Below are 19,564 nucleotides of genomic sequence, written 5' to 3'. Positions count from 1 at the left end.
TTGTAGAGGCTGTGAGGGGATTGGGATTAATTTTTGGTATTGTTGGTTCTTATCTAGTGCAAAACCAACAAGGAATCAAATGTATCCAGGTTTTTAAGCAGATGGACAAGTTGCTATCTGGTTTCAGAAGCTTGGGTTGGGTTTGGCATTTTTAGTGTGCGTGAACTTCAGTATCTCACTTTGACTTAAACTGAGGTGTCTGGAACAGTCTTTTCCATTGCCTGTGTGAGATCGGAGGCATCACAGGTCTTTATTTTGGGCTAGCTGAGTTGGGAAGGAGCGAGGACAAGGGTGAAGCCATTAGAGGACACCCTTGTGAACGCTCCCCAAGGGAACCGGGCTGTCTGAGGTGCTACAGGGTTCTATTACTCCGATTGACAACGGTCTTTAAAGCCTCTAATTTCAAAAGCTTTTCTAAACTATTGCCTTCATACATGTAGATATCTACCTCCATATTATTTAGACTGATGCTTCTGAAGTCCATCTAGTTTAGGTTCTTGGCTTAGCTGTTTTGAGAGCTTTTGGCCAGATGGGTGGATGTTGTCCAAGACAAGCACCTTTTTTTGTTATGTGGCTGTTTTAGAGCTAGGAATTAATTTTAATTTGTGTAAAACTTGTTGTCAGGCATAGGCTTTGCCCCAGAAAACTCACCCTTCTCCTCCACATACTTGGTGAGAGATTAATGACCCTTATTAAAAAAAATACATATTTTTTCAACTTTGTTTATACTATGAAGTAAATGAGAAACAAAAGTTGCTGCTTCAGCAAAAGCCTAGAATTTTTGTTGCCTTTAAATATGCCTTTTGGTCCCTGTGCACTTTCACAGGTGTTTTCCTCAGTGAAGTTGCTCCTAAAATAATTTGGAAGCATACCTTCTGTGAAAGCAGACCTTAGCATATCAAAGATTTTGGGGAATATATCAAACATTAAGCAGTGTCCACTGTGACTTGAAGAATAAAAGAGTTCATACCCTAAGAATGCGGACTGAAAATGTATGACAGCTATTTAGAGGCTTACAAAATATTGCCTTGCAGTACAAAAGATGCCGCTGGCCTATATGGAACTGCACTTATAAATGAGTTTGGAATGCACGCGAGCTCTGACGGTGGTCTCTGACTGAGACTAAGGTTCTTGTGTGAAGGGGGAGCAGTAACGAACATCTCTACCCAACGCTAAAAGTGGAAATGCTTGGGTAGATAGCTGGACTTCGACTCTGTTCTCATTAACTTGTTACTGCAGGGTGACTTACTTTCTTTACAGTTTTACTTTCTTTCTTTGGGTTTTTTCCTTTCATTTTTTCCTTCTCTTTTTCTTTTTCCCCTTTTTGGGCTTTCTCCTCCAAAGCCTTCTTTTTGGCAGCCAGTTCTTCCGCAACCTGAAAGAGATGGAAGGGAATGTGAAGAGTTGGTCAAGTATTTTCACGTGCAATGTGTGGTAGACATGTGCTGTGAGACTTAGGAACCAGTGTGTATTTTTCCTCCCTGGCTTTTAGCTTTCCAATACGGGAGAAATACAATATCCAACGCACATTGCTTGGTAGCCCTCTGAATTCCAGAGTGGCTGACAGTTACAGAGAACTCTTTTTAACTTTTATGCTGAGAGCACTCCCACCTGCAAATATTAACATAGGTGCTGACGCTCCCAGTATATTACTGGAAAACAAGTGATTTCTGTTCCAAACTGCTAGGGCTCTTATGCATTAAGAGCAATTTCTGAAACCACGTAGGTGCCCAATATCCTAATGACGTACAACTTACAGTTCCCTCTCGTCGTGGACTCGGATTCTGAATTTGAATCTTTATCCCTGCAAGCCAGTAGCAGCTGGTAACTGGGTACAGCTACACTAATTTCCGTAACTTTAGTTCCTGGCTGTTTATCATGTGAAAAAGGTGGAGGGTGTAATTTGCTGCTTCTACCCTTCTCTTGTTCCCAGGTGCCTTTTGTTGTAGTTTTTTTGTAAGATCATCTGCTAATGAGTGTAAATCAGGAAATCTGTGTCTGCTGAAGTTTATTAATAGGCTGTTAATATTGACAGTACCACAAAAGAGGAGAAAATGAAAAGTTCCCAATGGCAAGACATGCTTGCTGTAACAGTAAAAATGTGTTTTCTAAATAATGCCTTTTAACGCAGTGAGGATTGGACAGTGGAAGGGAAACGAGCATGAGGGCTATACTTTGCAGCCAGTGAAATTTCATTAGTAGATGTCCCTGAGCATTTCAGTATCTTACATTTAATTAAATATGGTAATTTAACCCCCAAGCACTGCTCAGTCATATCTTGCAGTGATAAGCAGTGAAGCATTTCATTCCATAGGACAGATTAACAGATTGACTGGAGTTCAAAATCGGTTTGGAGAGTCCCAGCAGTCCTGTTGTATCCAAAACCAACAGCGCTACTCAAAGCGTATCCTCTGTGCTTAGCACCCTGCCCCAAATCCAACCTTGTCACCTCCACCCCCTGCTCTGACTGCCTACTAAGGGGTCACTGCAACTGCTTCCAGCATCTCAGGGGTGGGTTTATCCAGCAGGATAAATCCAGAGGAGCATGGCCAGCAGGTCGAGGGAGGGGATTCTGCCCCTTTACTCTGCTCTGGTGAGACCCTACCTGCATTGCTGTGTCCAGCTCTGGAGCCCTCAACATCAGAAGGACGTGGACCAGTTGGAGAGGGTCCAGAGGAGGCCATGAAGATGATCAGAGGGCTGGAGCACCTCTGCTGTGAGGCCAGGCTGAGAGAGCTGGGGCTGTTCAGCCTGAGAAGAGGAGGCTCCGGGGAGACCTTAGAGCGGCCTCCCAGTGCCTAAAGGGGGCTGCAGGAAGATGGGGAGAAACTCATCAGCAGGGCCTGGTGTGATAGGATGAGGGGTAATGGTTTTAAAATAGAGGGACGTAGATTTAGATTAGATATTAGGAAAAAAATTTTTACAGTGAGATTTGTAGAACACTGGCCCAGGTTGCCCAGAGAGGTGGTGGATGCCCCATCCCTGGAAACGTTCCAGGCCAGGTTGGACAGGGCTCTGAGCAACCTGATCTGGTTGGAGATGTCCCTGCTCCTGGCAGGGGGATTGGACTGGATGGGCTTTGAAGGTCCCTTCCCACCCAAACCGTCCTGTGACACTATAATTCTGTAGTCATACAGGGAACAGAGAAAAGTTGTTCTTGCAGTTAGCATTGAGTGAAAGGTACGGTAACACAAGAAGCCATGTACGGTGACTGTGGGCAGCAGTTGCATCCAAATTACACTCGTACGGTCTTTCTCTTGAATGCCTTGGCAAGACATACGTAGCCTCAGAGGCCGAGTAGTTTAGGTGAAATGCTCCAAAGCCATGCAGCCAGCGATGCCGTCAGCACGACGACTTTTCCGAAGCGCTTCTCCGCTTCCCAAAAGGGAACGACAGAGCAAAATACAACTTTTCCTTTTCTGTGTTAGATACACCTCTTCTGTACTCCTTCATTCAGCTTCTCCAGCTCTGCTTTCACCTCTGCTCTCAGCAGCTCTGTAATTGCAGAGGGCTGGGAGCCAGGGCGAAGCTGGCTGTGGATCTAACCTCGAATGGTTTGTACTCTTCTATACAGAACAATTTCCCCGCTAGCTACCAGAAGATGCCTGAAGAATCTGACAAAAGAAGAGGAAAGAAAGGGAAGGGCAACCAAAGGTTAGTTTGAGATACTAAGCAATTCACCCACATTATAATACAGCTTTGTCCCCTGGAGAAAACTTCATAGTGGAAATAAAAGTGGATGTCTTCCTAAATTATTTTAGATTGCCCTTTTCTTTACTAGGTTGCCTCTTTTTGAAATGATGCTGAAAGCACTTGGAAAACTCTCAATATTGGGGAAGAGATTGTGCATCAGTAAGAATAGACGAATTTTAGTCTCCTTTCTTTTTTTTTTCCCCTCTCGTTTTGCTGTAGGACTCCTGTCATGTTAGTGATGACTCTTCTCCAGTAACGTTTTCTTCTGAGGCTGAAAAGACATTTTCCTCTAAAGTGATATCCCACAAAAGCCAAATTGCCTTTTCTATTCTATGTCTGTAAAAGTGTGTTTCCAAAGTGCAAATCCCTTTTTTTTTTTTTGGGGGGGGGGGGGGGGGGAAGAGAGGGGCACTCAAATAGAGTGCAGCCTTGCAATGGAAATGCCTGATGTTGGCTTATGAGCCAAGTATGTGAGAGACCCCAGCTGCCGGTAGGACTCGCTCCTGTTCTTTATGCTCCTCAGCCATAGAAAGCTTGGTGTTGGCTCAGACAAGCTGATACTTGAGGTAAATGTTCTTCCTCAAGAATAAGCCCTTCTCTCATCCCTTGAAAGAAGACCTCACTTGAACTTCTTGTCTTTATTAATATCGTGGGCATAAATGAAATGCAGGGATAGAGTGAGTTTGGGAATTATGGCTCTCTAGCTGCAGCAGGCAAGAGCCAGCCTCAGAGCCTTGTAAATCTGGCTCTAAAACCATTTTGAAGAGAATGACTATATTTAGAATCATAGAATAGTTTGGGTTGGAAGGGACCTTCAAAGCCCACCCAGTCCAACCCCCCTGCAAGGAGCAGGGACATCTCCAACCAGATCAGGTTGCTCAGAGCCCCGGCCAACCTGGCCTGGAACGTTTCCAGGGATGGGGCATCCACCACCTCTCTGGGCAACCTGGGACAGTGTTATTATTATTATTTTTTTTTTTTTGTCAGTTTGGAGATATTATTTTCATCATGGTGGGCTCTGTCCCATTGAACTAGCTGAGGGCTGGTGTTCAGGATTCGTTCCCTCTAAGAGGCAAATCCATTTGTGTAGCTTTTAATCACGGAGCGTTCTCCTGGCAAGGCATTTCTGAGCGTTGTTTACTTTTGGGTGTGCACCTGTAAGCAAAGCTTAAGCTGTTAAAAACAAACCCAGCGATCCGTTTCTTGCAGGAACGAATCCAAAATGTTGGGTGGGACTTTGTAGCAAAACCTTACAGTTGGCTTTAATCCTGTCATGCGTTTCAGTCCATGATGGATACGTGCTCTAGTCGTCTTCCACCTGGCAGATGTTGCCCAAATGTAATTCAGCTCACCAGTTACTCTCGCTCTTCTCTTCGTTTCCTGGTGAACACTTCAAAATGTTAGTCTCCATTGAATGTGTTTATGAAACACCTGCTAGTTTTGCTCGGTGTATGGGGGTTTTTTTGGGGAAGAAGGTGTGTGGTAGAGGTGAAAAGGGGTTGTTAATACTGCCTGGCTTTAGGCATACAATCCAGACTACTGACTTTGGCCAACAGAGGTCATGATGGAGAGCCATTGGACTAAGAGTCTACTTGCTGAATGGCTTCACTGCAGTGAATCGTTGTCTGGAGGTGAATATGTCTGCCCGTTGTGTAGCTTAACGAAGACTGGGTACCGCTTCTGTCCTCCTGCGTGGTTAACTTTAAATAATCACAGAATCATAGAATGGTTTGGGTTGGAAGGGACCTTCAAAGGCCATCCAGTCCAACCCCCCTGCAAGGAGCAGGGACATCTCCAACCAGAGCAGGTTGCTCAGAGCCTCATCTATCCTGGCCTTGAAGGTTTCCAGGGATGGGGCATCCACCACCTCTCTGGGCAACCTGTTCCAGTGTACTACAAATCTCATTGTAAAAAATGTTTTCCTAATATCTGATCTAAATCTACCTCCTTCTATTTTGAAACCTTTACCTCTTGTCCTGTCACAATAGAATACTTAAAGGCTTTGAGTTGCCCAGCTCCACCTGATGGCACTGTGTGTTTAGCACTTGGGAAAATCCAGCCTGATGGTTTCTGAAGCGAGCATCCAGAATAGCGTGGAATACAGAAAATAAAGATGAGCGTCACTGTTGGCATCTGCTTCTGTTACTGAAGAGTACGCTTGGGGTATTTGCTGTCAGGATAATAGTATATTTGCAAAATGCTAGATACAGAAAGAAGTACAAGTCCAGAGCCTCCTGAGTCCTCTGATACTTTAAAGCTACTTGTCATTCATTTGTATGAAAATGAATAAAAAGTAAAAAAAGTGAGATGTTATATTTGGGTGTGTGCGAATATTGCAGTACTTGATTGCATAATAGCATTTTACTGCCTTTACTTGGGAATCAGGGATATTAATTAAATATTAACAAACCACCGGAGATCTCCGTTACTGCCGTTCGCAATCAAACAGATTACTGGGATATGTGGGGATCGTTAGCTGGTGGTGGTAACTGGTGGTGCTGGATCAGACACTGCAATTCCAGTAATGTAGAAGTGACTTTGTCCTCCATGCCGTGGTCAAATGTACCACCAAAATCTTGGTAAGCAAGCATCTTTCTGCTAAGTTATTTAGTATTGGAGATGAAGGGGAGTTGGGAGAGGGGGGACGCGTCTGCTAAATGGCAAATCTCTTGGCTTATTTTCACGGTGGCGAGACTTAATCAACTACAGGAAGAGATCATAATTTTGTTGGCAGCAGTATAAGGGCAAAGCTAAAAATTGTCACATCTGATGATTATCTTTGGAGCAAAACATAAAAAATTAGGGATAGGCATCTGGAACAGCTGCAGGGAGAGTACGCTGCCTCAGAATCTTAAATTTCTCTTGAAGAATGTGTAAGGTTAGAGAAAAGCTTCTCTTCAGGCAAGAGATCTTCATCTTCACCACGTGCTTTGCATTCGAGATCCCGTTGGCACACCTTTTTGAAAGGAATTTGTAAAAAGTCAGGGCAGCAGTTTGTGCGGCAGGCCAGCCACATTGCAAAGGCAAGTAAGGTCAGAGTTGTCAAAGGATAAAGAAATATAGAATGTATAATAATGCAGCAATGGTTCGTGACGTGATTAATTTGTATTTTATTTTCCCCAAAGTGTCTTTACCCAAGTCTTATAAAATGCTCGCTTTTTAAATACAGTTCGGTCTTGATTTTTCATGGAGTTTAACTTGGGAGTAACCAACCCATTCAAAGACGGTAATAGATACAAGAGGTGGAATTTTGTCTCCCCTGAAGTCAAGGACAAAACTCCCATCAGCTTCAATGGGGCCGGGATTTCGCTTACGATGTTGCCCAGTAGACCAGTGTGGAACAAAACCAGTTGCCTTAGGGATTTTTAATATGCAGGCTGACTCAGAGGAACAAAAAATATTTTACTTCTCTGACATTCGGGTAAAATCACAAACCACACTGAACTTTCTTTTGCCAACTGTATCTGTTGAGGTTATCTGAAACACCTTCTGCTCTTGGTTGTGCTGGCTAAAATGGGAGGAAAAAATGGGCCAGAAAATAATTGAAAAATCAGATAATTGCTAGTGAAAACTTGTTGGGAAAACAGTTGCATTTTCTTTTTCTTCCAGGTATTTTTTTTATGCAGCAAAAAACAAGTAGAAAAACAATCTCTCTAGACTTTTGGCTTTTTTTTTTTTTTTTTTTTTTTAATGCAAAGAGAAAGCAGATGCCTAGGAAAGACAGCAAAGTAGCTGAAGGTGGGAATTCCAAGCCGGGAGTGGGACATGAAGAACTTATTTCTCCAGAATCTACTACTATATCAAGTTTTGCTTGGTATAATTTTTTGTAATGTCTTCCTTCTGAATTGTGTATCCTTGTTGGTAGCAAGCCTAACCTCAAGTCCCCTCCAGCAATAAGCCGTGCTTGCTGGGTGACTCCCCTGCTCCTTGGAGCAGGCAATAAAGCCTTGGTGACTCTGACACGTGTTTCTTTCTACTTTAGAAGCTGAAAACTTAACCGACAGGTCTCCTTCACTCTCTGAGACTGAGGAACAGTGTGGCTGAGGTACAGAGGCCAGCGGGGTTGACCTTAGCGTACTCTGGACTTGGCTAAAACCAGGAGCATGCCTGGACCTCTGTCTTAGTGAGGCATAGAGAGTTGTTTGTAGTGGTTTTCTTGCATATTTTTGGAAACGGAGTAGCTAATGGTTAGAGTGCTGGGCTTGATGCCGGACTGGTCTGGATTGACATCCCCTCAAACCATGAAGATGCTGCTAGCGTGCCCCAGGCTTTCCCCTGTGACTCGAGGAAGGTCTGAATTCAAAACACTGTTTTACCATACCTGTGTTGGATTATCCATTGCAGGCAGCTCTGCCTCAACAGGGGAACTTTAGGGAACACAGATGTCAGTTTTTTGACAGTTTTCCTAGCTCACTGGTAGCCACCACACCTGGTTCACTCTGGGGCCAAGCCCTGCTCCTGCGTGCAGGGCGTCCTGTTTATGATTTCCCTCAACAGGAGTCCTCATCCTGCCAAGATCATTGTGGTGGGTGGAAACGGCTTCGAGTGCCAACCGCTGCCTTCACTGCTTCAACTGGGCTTAATCCCTTTTTCCGTGTGACACCCAGATCAGAGGAAGAGATTATTAGCCAGAGAAACAAGGAGAGGGTTTTTTACCAGGAAAAACAACTGCATTAATCACAAAGATGCGTGAAGTAAACCAAGATACTTCTTTCACTTGAAGGTTCCCCTTGTTCGAGCTCGCTTAATGGATCTTTGGCAGTAAGTCAAGACTTATGCCTGCCTGCATAAGAAACTCTTCTCTACTTAAACTAAACTAGCTATTGCTAGACCATGCTGATACAGGATGTAAGCCACTGGAACCAATTTCAGCCTCTAGGGTATCTTTGGGTGCCTTTTTTAAACTAAGGCTCTTTAAACTGTTTAATATCTATTTTTAGTAGTGGGTAGGACCAGTCTGACTACATGGATTTTGTAAGAGGAGAGCAACTCTTTGTAGCTGAGCCCTTTCCTCTCAGCTCCCCGAGACATTTATCTGTTGAACATGCATACCTGAGCAGCTTCTGCCATGACTAAGTGGCCGCACATCCTGAAAGGGAATACATTTTGATATGTGACTTTGGTTTACCCTGGAAGGAAAACAACCCTTTCACTTGCAGCGAAAATAAGGTTCCTAGAGTGCTAGAGGCCATTGTTGTGAAGAGTTGCTGCTTAAATAAACAGACGTGTTTTGTGGCAGTTCCTTCCCCACTCCCATTAACCTCTTGCATCAGAGGCATTGACAGTACCTGCTCTGGAGTTTTTTGGGAAAGAAGAGCCATTGAACCTCCTGCCTCTTCAGTAGGATAGTCAGGAAACTTGCCTGCGATGTGCCTGCGTGAGAAACAAAAGTGAAAAAGGAATTAAAATCCATAATTTTTCATTTAGCTGTCAAAGATGTTAGATGGTGGGGAAGCGTACTCTCCTTCACCTCCCTGCTCAAGAAGAGAGAGCTGGGTTGCTTCCTGTGACCGTGGCTTTTTGCCCAGGAAATTCACCAAAGCAGTGAGCAGCCTATGTGTCTTGTCCCGTGGCCCATCAAACATTGAAAGTTTTTTAAGGAATTTCTTAAGACTGCACATTGCTTCATAGCTGAGGGACTTAGCTTAAGGTGTTTATGTTGATAGCTATGCTCTCTGCTTTCAACATCCAACTTCTTTTTTTAAAAAAAGTTATTTAAATCAGTTTTTGATGCACGAATTCCAGATTGTATTTCTGTTTGAACCTGTTTTCTCAAAAATTTCCAGTGTACTTGCACAACTGGGTGGCGATAGAGGCTGAGGAGCGGGGAATTAAGGTATCATGGATGGCATGGATAACATAGGGTTATCCAGAACTTTTCTGAAAGAGATTAAAAGATATCACTCACTACAGTCCAAAGGCCATTTATATTAATAAGAGTCTTTAATTTCTTTCACTTTTGTAGTTTTTTTGTGTTATACCAGTAAGGTTTTCTGTTTGGTCATATCAGGAAGGGTTTCTGTTTCAAAAAAATTCTGACACTTCGGGGAAAATACTGGTGCTACTCCCAAACAGAACGGTAATGTTTCCTCTAAATGAAATTAAATTTCCCTTGAGGAGAAAATAGCTCAGAAAGGTCAATGCAATTCATAAAAATCGCTTTCATTTTTTTAGAACTGGTACCTTAAGGGATTTTCTTAGTCTACTGTTACGCAGTAGACTCAATTTTCAACTGAGGTCCTTGGAACAGAGCATCAGTTCTGTCTCTGTAGTACCATGTATACGGCTTGGATGCCTAGATACTATCAATGTAATACAAATTGCAACAGAATAAACACAAATTTATCTGTGGTTGCAAGCTGTGGCTTGCTGCTTCAACAATTACTAGTTCTATAAGCAAACAAATGCAAAATTTTGGTCACTGCGTTCCCAGAATCCAATTGGCATGAATGAAGGGATGCTATTGTTAGTGTGTTTAAAAAAAAAAAAAAATCAGTAAGAATGAGATTTCAGCTGCAAAAACCTGCATCATCTAGTTGATTTAATGTTAGATCGCATTTCATTTTTTACAAACAGCCAGAAAACAGCTCGATTTTTATGTTAAATGCAATCTTGTTTTAAATGCTGCTGCAAGTCTGGCTCACAGCCAGAAATTTCCCCAAAATCTGATATTCCTCATAATACTAATATGTTACCAATGCCAGCTGGGAGGAAGGAAAGGCAATATGCACGGGGGTGAAGACTCAGTTTGGAGTCTGCTGCCGACCCACCGTGGTATCAGTGCCAGCCTTCGATATTTATTAGTGTTACGTTTGGTATTTGTATTAGCTTTTCACTTTTAAATCACTTGCAGCTCTCGGAGATGGAAATATTTACCCTTTGGAAGTGTACGATGAGTGGGTATGTGAGTGCTGTGGAAATTCTGTCAAATTCTCAAATTTGGAAGTGGGTTCCAGTTTGTAATTTGTTATTTTGTGTGATTCTTCTGCTCACAGCTGGTGGAGCTGTTTGGGATGACGTGGCTCATCTCATCTTTTTGTAGCAGCTCCGGCAAGCGCTTCTGCTCAAAAAGAACTTGAGGTGAGGAGAAGGTAATGCCAAACTTCTCACACTAGTGGGAGAGAAGGGTCAGCCATTTAGAACCAGTTAGCTGTCTGGGGACTGGGTCTTGGGTTGCGGGCAATGCAGAATGGAAGTTCCCATGGTCATCAGCGACCTGAAAGCAGGCATCTACCCCATGTTTTGGTCGCGCTAATTCTTCAAGGACATATTTTTTTTTCCTCTTTCTGGACTTCATCCCTTCCTGTGCACTCCCATTTAGCATATTAGTTGCTGTCCAATGGACAGGGAGCAGTACTAAGTCTCGCTTCCCTATCTGACCTCTTGTGGGTTTTCCTCTTCGTCTTCTAGGTTTAAATGACTCTAGCTTCAATCTTGTGATGCCTGGAAAGCATGCACATGCATGACCCTTCTAGACAAATTCCTCTCTTTATGAAACCCTCTGAGTTCAGAGGTTAAACCAGGGATTCACTTGGCCTGTAAGTCTGCCCAGAAAAATGCAGGCGTTGATCTTCCTGGTCAAAGTCAATAATGAATCTCAATTTTCACACTCTGTTCAGTTTTCGGCAGCGTTCTACTCAGAACCATCACAATGGGTTGTCTCATGCATTTATCATAAGATGCTAATTTGGATTCAACTGGACCTAACTAACAAAGCACCAGGATAAAGCCAACAGCAGCCTGTACTCCACAAACAAGCCGAGCATGTTCCCACATTTTTGTTCTGTGGATCAAGAGGATCCCACCACATGTGTCTCATGTTGACTAGTGAGCAGCTCTTGAATTAGGAGGATCTTCCAAATGTGTAGAATGATTTTGAGCTTGCTTTACAATAAGAATTGTTCCAATAACTTTAAACCGCCCTCCCCTTTTGAAACTTCTTCGAAACAGTGAAGTATTTATTATTAGAGCCAGTTCTAAGGCAATGATACTGAAAGAAAACTATTTCAGATGATGTAAGAACTTGCTGCAAACTGGAGCCTACCATACCGTTTTGTTTTGCTGGAGAGCTTTACGGTAGAAATCCTCCTTGGTTCCACCTATGTGGCACAACCACGCTGTAAAACAAGACTTAAAGAAGGTGGAGCTGCAGAGGTTCCAATAGTCAGCAACCAGGCTGAAAATCAAACTGAGGAGCAGAAGATAATCCACCCAGCATTGATTTTAGATATCCATAGTGCTTCAGCGCTCTCTTTGCATGTCAGTCACTATATCTAGCTGGTAGATGACCCACAAAGTTCACACCCCTTGATGCTGCATGTCACTGAAAAGGCAGTGCTACGCAAAAACTAAACTGGTGGTCGGGGAAGTCTGAAAGTCTTCTTGCGTGTTGATGGGGAGAAGAGACTGTAAAAAGCTCAAGCTCTTGATATGAACAGTATTGGAGCATGTAATGTATTTGAGAGACGTGGTATCTGTCTGGTGAAGAGGAGGCTCCAAGGAGACCTTAAAGCGGCCTTCCAGTGCCTAAAGGGGGCTGCAGGAAAGATGGGGAGAAACTCTTCAGCGGGGCCTGGTGTGACAGGACAAGGGGTAACAGTTTCAAAATAGAGGGAGGTAGATTTAGATTGGATATTAGGAAGAAATTTTTTACACTGAGGGTTGTAGAACACTGGCCCAGGTTGCCCAGAGGTGGTGGATGCCCCATCCCTGGAAACGTTCAAGGCCAGGTTGGCCGGGGCTCTGAGCAACCTGATCTGGTTGGAGATGTCCCTGCTCCTTGCAGGGGGGTTGGACTGGATGGGCTTCGAAGGTCCCTTCCAACCCAAACCATTCTATGATTCTATGTCAGAAACACCTGGTTCCAAGGTAAGGAATCTGTTACTTATTATTGTCTTAACTTTTGCGCAGGGGGGGGGAGCGGGGAGCTGTGTGGAAATCCAGTTGTGCTTTTCCAGCATCTCATAAAAATGTGCAAATGTCAGAACTGGAAGAAGAAACTCTTTTTTTCAACACAATTGCCTCAGTGGGAGTGTTGACAATGTGTTAAGGGCTGCAAGCAAAAGCAGAAGGAAATTCTATCGTAACTGTCGGATTTCAGATGGAGGATGCAGTTCTAGTAAAACTCTCCTTACAAATTTCATTTATTCATTTAGGCAAAGTCTGGTTGCTCGGTAGGACTAGAATTGGTGGTGACATAGACATGAAATAAGGTGAGATGGAAGGGCAGGGCTAGGAAGAAACCTCCACCTTGTGAGAAACTTCAGCAGTGCCCTAGGGAAGCCCTTGTAGACTCAAGACCCCAAAGCCTGCTGCTTCCCAGTCTGCAGGCAAGGAGCTGAAGATGGTTCTTGCGGGTGACCTGCTCCCCGTTGTGTACTGACAGGCCGCTGAACAGAAAAGTGTTGGGGAGCCTTGCTTGCACCGCTGCAAATCAAACTGATGGCTGCCAACCAGAGCTCAGAGTAGGCAAAATATCTTCCTTTGGGTCAGAGCCACTGCTTTAACGGAACTACTAAATGTTTCTGTTTGAAGAAAAGACCTTTAGAAAGTGTGGTATGTGAGAATCCCCTTACTTTTCTGGAAAGCAGTGAAACCCCGTCACTGGGAACATCGCATGGTTTTGGTAAACAGCTTTACAGAAAAGCCATCTAACTGGAATGAATGGGGGCCCTAAATCTGAATCAGACCAGCTTGACCGGAAGAGTAAGGGGATGAAGAACAACGGAGGAGTGAAAAGAGATGTTCTTCCACTCCCAGCAAAGTAAGAAAAGGATCTAATAAGGCTCTTGTGCTGTTACTTTCTGTTCTCTGGTTCACTGTTACAGCTCTCCCTCTTTCCAAACTTATTCCTCTCATAATAACTTAGATCTGTCAAGTGTAATTGAAAAAGAATGATCTTTTATGGGCTGCAGTGCAAACTCCTTTGTCTCCGATCCTGTAGCACAGAGTTCTGGCTCTTCTGGGCTCAATTTTACTTTAGCGCACAACCCACGTAAATGTCCAGCTCTTAACGAGGTTCGAATGGTTCTTTAACATCTCCAAATCCCCACCAGACTTGGCATGAGCCAATGTGATTGGCAGTTTGCTGAGCACCAAATGCTCCAGCACCTCAATTTCTGACCCACAAAATAAATTCCTTGCCTGGGAGATGACCCTACACGGTGCTGTCTCATCTGCTGCTTCCTCCCCTCCTCGTTTCACCGGTTTTCCTTTACTCCACATTGCTTAGGGATGCTTATAGTTAAGGCTAAATATGGCTGTTGAATTATGAGCACACACCATCGATTTTAAACATTTTCTCTGGTAATAGACTCAACAAGTTACTACCTACTCTGCTCTCTGGCATGACTTTACGTGTGTTATTCTTTCTTTTTGGCCACGGCTTCTCCAGCTAATTGCATAAAAGGCCTTGTCGGGAGAAATAAAAAATGGTTCTTTGGAGGAAAAGGAGGGTTTAACTCTTCTTTTTCAGGGTAAGAAAGGATGTGGGCTGTGTGCAGAAGAAAAGGCATGAATGATGGCAGGGGGGGCGCAGCAAGAGCATTCTGCAAAGAGAAGGAACAAAAACAAAGGGAGAGAACACTTTAAAGAAAGAAACCCCTCGCTGTTTTGTACTTCTTGCCTGTTTCCGTAATCCCACCCGATACGGGTTCTCTCAAGCTACTTAAATAGTTGGTTTATTTTATGTGTCTGTGTTGCGGCATTTTCTTTCCTTTTGTGTGCGCTTTCTTTGGCTCTTTGAAAATCACTTTCAGAAAAAAAAACAACTTGTGCAGATATAGAATTACTTATAAAGAAAGATTGATTTCCATAAGCTTCTTGTCACCTTTAATGGGTTTGGACATAGGCATATTACAACTTAGGTTCTAGCTAAGGTCCTGGTCCTCTACATGTTTGCTTGTATGTGTGATCGTTATGCACGGAAGTAATTGAGTGGAGTGACTTGTAGGGAGAAGTGTTTGGAGGATTGGAAACTCTATTGTTCTGAATGAAAATTTATCTTTAAAAGTTTTAAGATCAAGTGTTGCGAGACCATCAATGTGCAAGAAGAAACATTGCCGTGGAGGAATGAGTATGGAAGGTTTGTGGGGAAAGGTGATAGCCTTTATTAGAGTAACGACCATAATTAAAAACAATAGATGGTCTTTAGGTTCCCAGTGCCTGCTTTAGATCTGAAATGGAAGACTGGAGCTTCAAAGCCAAGTAAGAGCTGGGAACAGTCGTTGGAGGGGACAGACCGAAATGTGGAATGTGGTAATTCTCTCCGATAGTTTTATTACGTGTAGTAGTATTGGCCAGGAAAGGTAGACCTTTGGCTGACCCAGTACAGTTCTTAAGCGCCTTGAGTTCTTACAGCGAAACAGTCTGTTCTGCTTTGTCATAAAGTTATTTTACCTCTTCGGGGATCCTCCTGATCTTTTAAAAATAGCAATAGGTAATTAGCGCACTGGAAAAAACGGAATCTCTGTTCCCCTTCAGACAGACCTGGGCATGAGCTTTCTCGGCTAGGACTCCTGGTTACCCTGCCTCCTGCTGTAAACTACAGGGGAAAAAGGGTTTTTTTTGACCTATTGCTTGCTTCAGAATTCTGACAAAAATTATTCCTGGTTTAAATTGGCAATAGCTTTTCTCCTTGAAATGAATCGGAGACATGGGAAAGGTAGCACTGCAAATTACTGCTAAGTTTTAAAATAGAAATGAAAGGCAATATGGGTATGAATAATGGCAAGGAGAAATAAAAAGGTTTATTTTACAGTTCCTGTATTAGCTTAAGTTAAAAAAAAAAAAAAAGAAAAAAGTAAAATCAGAATAAAAATTTGGCAACATCAATGCTCACAAAGTGTTCTGGTACTACTGGTTTTGCTATCCCTCTCTGCCCCTAAGAAAAGCTTGCAAAAAGCTTTCTCTGAGCTCAAATCTGAATTAACTCAGGACTGGGAGAAGTCACATCCTGACCTAAGTAATGAACTCTTTCGCAGAAGTTAATTACATCCAACCCATACTGAAAGTTTAAACAAACCTAGAGAAGATGAGCATTAAACTGTCCCACTGTGGCACGGAAATGGAAGTAAGATTAAAAGGCCTGGAAAGAAGATTCCTACAAGGTTATGTGGGTTTTTTTGGCCCGACTTCTATGACGCAGAAAAGTCTTGGGCAGACCTGCTGGAAAGCCTGGTGTGAGGCTGTCTGCAGCAACAGCGAAGGCATCTCCTGGTGGACACGAGGACATCTGGATGTCACTTCCTGCCCTTGGAGTGAATAGTTTTGAGCAAGGAGCCGGGCTGGTTGTGGTGTCGCACAGTATTTCTGCTGTTGGCCTTGCCAGGTCTACTAGAAACTGCCTCGTTAGTGAGGAATTCATAAAATTAACTGTAGGTACATGGGTTGGGGTAAAATCTTGTTCATTAGAAACAGGCCTGTTTTCTAGGCCTAGTCTTCTTTTAGTGCCTGTCCTTCTTTTTTGGACTTTCCATCATCCTGTTTACCCGAGCCGTGAAGCAGGCAATTTTCCTCAAGGCGCTATCTCAAAAGGTGAGGGGCTGCTCCCTTTTTTCCACAGTCAGACTGTCCCCAGGCTGATTTCCAGTGTCAGCTTCCTGTTGACTGTCTACAGCCTTTGGAGGAATGCGATCCAGTCAACCGGGCTGGAAGGAGAGTGGGTTGAGCAATCCTTCCTGCGAAGGAAGACCTCCCCTCTGGGCCCAGCACCGCGTCTGGGGGACTTGGCTGATGGAGTAATGAGTACTCTGGAGTGCACAACTCTTGTTAAACTCTCATCTGTTTTGATTTTCCTTCTATCTTTCCATTCTTTTTAGGGCAAGGTCAAAAATACAGAAGCTGGCTCAAAGAAACGCCAGGTCAAATTCCCCTTGCATTTACTGAATTCCTTACCTTTGGTCAGCTTATCCTGCCGTCACAGAATGCTGAATCCTGACTCCAACTGGCAATATTTCCTGTGCTCAGTATTAAACTTAAGAGACTGAAACAATTATGGCCAGTTTTAAGTAAGATTACTTTAATTTAAACTAGCAGCTCTGTGAGAACAGCTTTCCTGCAGAGTCAGCCAGAGGGAATCAACGGTACTTTATTAACACAATATGAATTCTGTAAAGAGGAAAACAAAGCATGCAATTTTTGTAGCAAGGCCAGCCAAAAGAAATAACTTGCCCTCCAACATCACAAGTTTCTTGGGGATTTGGAGCGAAATGGAGTATAAAGAGCATTTTGTCTCATTGGATTTGTTGATGAGAAATTTGAGCGATGGCTTTTGCTTCTAGGAGTCAAGGTGTTACCGAAAGAAAATGCATCCCTCTGGAAGGAAAAGCAGGCTGTAAACTGGGCGAGGCTGCTTTAAATTGTTGTGCCACGGCCCACTGAAGATAATCATTTGGGAAGGATTGAGAAATGGTCCTCTGGATAGGTTGCCCACCTGGAGAAGTGCCACTTGCACCCAAGCTCCCTTTATTTAAATACTGGAATAAATACGGCACGGTGTGCAGGAGTAACGCACAGCCTTTAGTGTCAGTGGTTAAAACAACCTAGCCTACCTGATGCCAGCGTGGTAAAATGATGCGATTCTGGTTCGCAGCCGCTTGCGTTCTTTCAGAATGTGATGAAGACGCGTAAGTCTGAGGTGATAGTGAAGGTGGCCTCAGACATTTTGGTAGCTAGATCTCCAAGTCTGCATTGAGACCACAGACATAAGGCAGAAATAACTCCAGGCTGGCATAACTTCAATTGCCTCATTTTTTTGCCTCCCTGGATTAAAATGTGCGCACTGTCCTCTCCAACCGTTCACGGATCACTGCACCTCTGACCTGCTGCCTGCCCACGATTTGACTTTAAGTGTTGGTAAAGGACAATGCGGAATCAGCATCTGTCAGGCATCGCACTGCTGCTCGGGAGAGCGGCTTGCTACTTCATTTAAGAGCGAAGACCGTGCTTTCTTGAAAAAGCACTTGTGATGTGGAAGAAAAACTTCAATGAGAAACTGAAAATGGCACTTAGTACCTTCCTAAATTTTAAAGAAGGCAACCAAATATGCTGCTCTGTAGTTCACTGCTAATGTTCTTGTCCTCTTCAAGAGGTCCAGTTCTCTGTGGCTTGCCTGAGTGTTTAAATGAACTCTTTAATGATACATCCGAGGCAATTTCATGCATATGAAAGCAGTCACAGTGCTTGATTTTCTCAGTGCTCATCCCAATTGGCTTGCTCAGCCTTGTCTGAATAAATCACAATTGGGTGTACACGGTGTAAAACCAGGAAAAAACTGAGACTGATGTTGAAGAAAAGCGTAGAGAATCCGTACATAAAGTTAAGAGCTGTTTACAGACTCCTGGTCAACACTGATAACCAAACAGCTCAGCAGCAAGAAAAATAATTTAGAATCTCTGCTTTGGCGATTTTAAAAAGTGTGAGAAAAAACGAGGAGAAATATTCCAGATGAGCTTAATTAGAGGCCAGTCTCAAGCTGGTATTAAGAGCATCCATCTATCAACGGTGTTAATTGAAAACCCAGCCAGCTCTGCAATCCAAGACACACACCGGAACGCCCTGAGATGCCACGTTCATTAACCCTCACCTTTTAGTTTTGTGAAAGAATAATTGGAGTGCTTTTTTTGAGCACCTCTTTGGTAGATGAGACCACCGGTGCTGCGGTGAGTTGCTGTACGTGTGGCAGAAGATGCAGATACCTGACTGGAGACCCAGGGCCAGGCGTGTGGATATCCTCTGGGAATATGGAACTGGACCTGCAGCCCACTCTTGGTAGGAGCAAAGTGCCCAAGCACCAGTAATTTCCTTCTACCAAAGTGGCGTAAGAGGTAAATTGGCGTGGAAAGCGCAATTTGAAGGGCGGATTGACTCGTTTGTTAAATTTTAAGGCTCTTCTGTATTTTTTTTTTTTCAGTACTGGTGATCTAAATGTATTGCTTCATGGGCCTATGTAGAGGATCAGTTGTCTGGAATGGCCTTATTATAGGATAGCAGAGCTCCCCCGGGCAAAGGATGTAAAGATTAGGTTTGGACAGGAATGAAATACAGGCGCGTACGTGGGAGAGGCTACGATCAGCTGCTCCCACCTTTGCTCCCGCTAGTTCCCAGGCCTCCTGCAGTCGCAAACCTTGCAATACGTAAATTTAGTATGTGTATTATATGTCATTTCCCAGAAGAGGATGAAGGTGAAGCGATATTTTGGGCATAGCGTTACCCCCTCTGTAGCAGCTACGAGAGCTGAGCCAATGATGGGAAGCACATGTACGCAACAGGAAAGATGGCAGAGCTCCGGCTCTGGAATTTGCTCCCTTGGAGCAATTGTATTTTGACTTGGAATACTTCAAGGACTCCTGCAGCTATATAGACTGTAGCCTTTAACTTCCAGCCATGCTTTAAACCAATATCTTCAAAATTGGTTGCTGGATTAGATGCTTTCCAGAAAAATCTGGAGGAAAAAGCCAATCTCCTTGTGCGATGGGGATACAAAACAAGAGAGTAAGATTCCTTCCCAAGCCACCAAAGGATTACGGAGTCAGTAAGATGCTCGAAGAAGAGAGAGGGGAGTGTTTGAACAGATTTTAGTTAAGGGTAATGCTGTTTTTCCTGGTATAACATAAATATCTGGGTAAATACTGAACCAGTTCTTCTACAGTGCTACGCTCAAGTCAATCAATCTTGTATTTGGTACGGGATCTTACCGAATGGTATGATGTTGGTATGGTTATTTTGTACAAGTAGAGCAGACAAAACATAGCTAGCTTGTGATGCCAATAGCTGGGTATGTTTAAAATAAATGACTATAAATAATTAGATTTGCTGTCGTATCTGCAGCATGACTGAAAAGCCCTGGACTCTGACCTGGATAATAGAAACA

The 19,564-nt window shown here is 43.5% G+C and overlaps 1 protein-coding gene across 1 annotated transcript in view; it reads right to left on the bottom strand.

The window, feature by feature from the left end:
* The window catches only part of DRC11 (dynein regulatory complex subunit 11), a 104,655-nt gene that overhangs the window by 42,599 nt on the left and 42,492 nt on the right, over positions 1-19,564 (bottom strand). Inside the window, exons 7-8 of the mRNA XM_086750393.1 lie at positions 8,982-9,066; positions 1,250-1,375 (exon numbers count right to left, since the gene is read on the bottom strand). Coding sequence (XP_086606519.1) covers positions 1,250-1,375; positions 8,982-9,066 — 211 coding nt within the window. The remainder of the gene's footprint in view (positions 1-1,249; positions 1,376-8,981; positions 9,067-19,564) is intronic.

The sequence above is a fragment of the Chlamydotis macqueenii genome, chromosome 6 (assembly GCF_036417535.1).
Source record: "Chlamydotis macqueenii isolate bChlMac1 chromosome 6, bChlMac1.mat, whole genome shotgun sequence".
NCBI lineage: Eukaryota > Metazoa > Chordata > Aves > Otidiformes > Otididae > Chlamydotis > Chlamydotis macqueenii.
The sequence above is the reverse complement of the archived record's forward strand: the minus strand, read 5'-3'. Positions and strand labels throughout refer to the sequence as shown.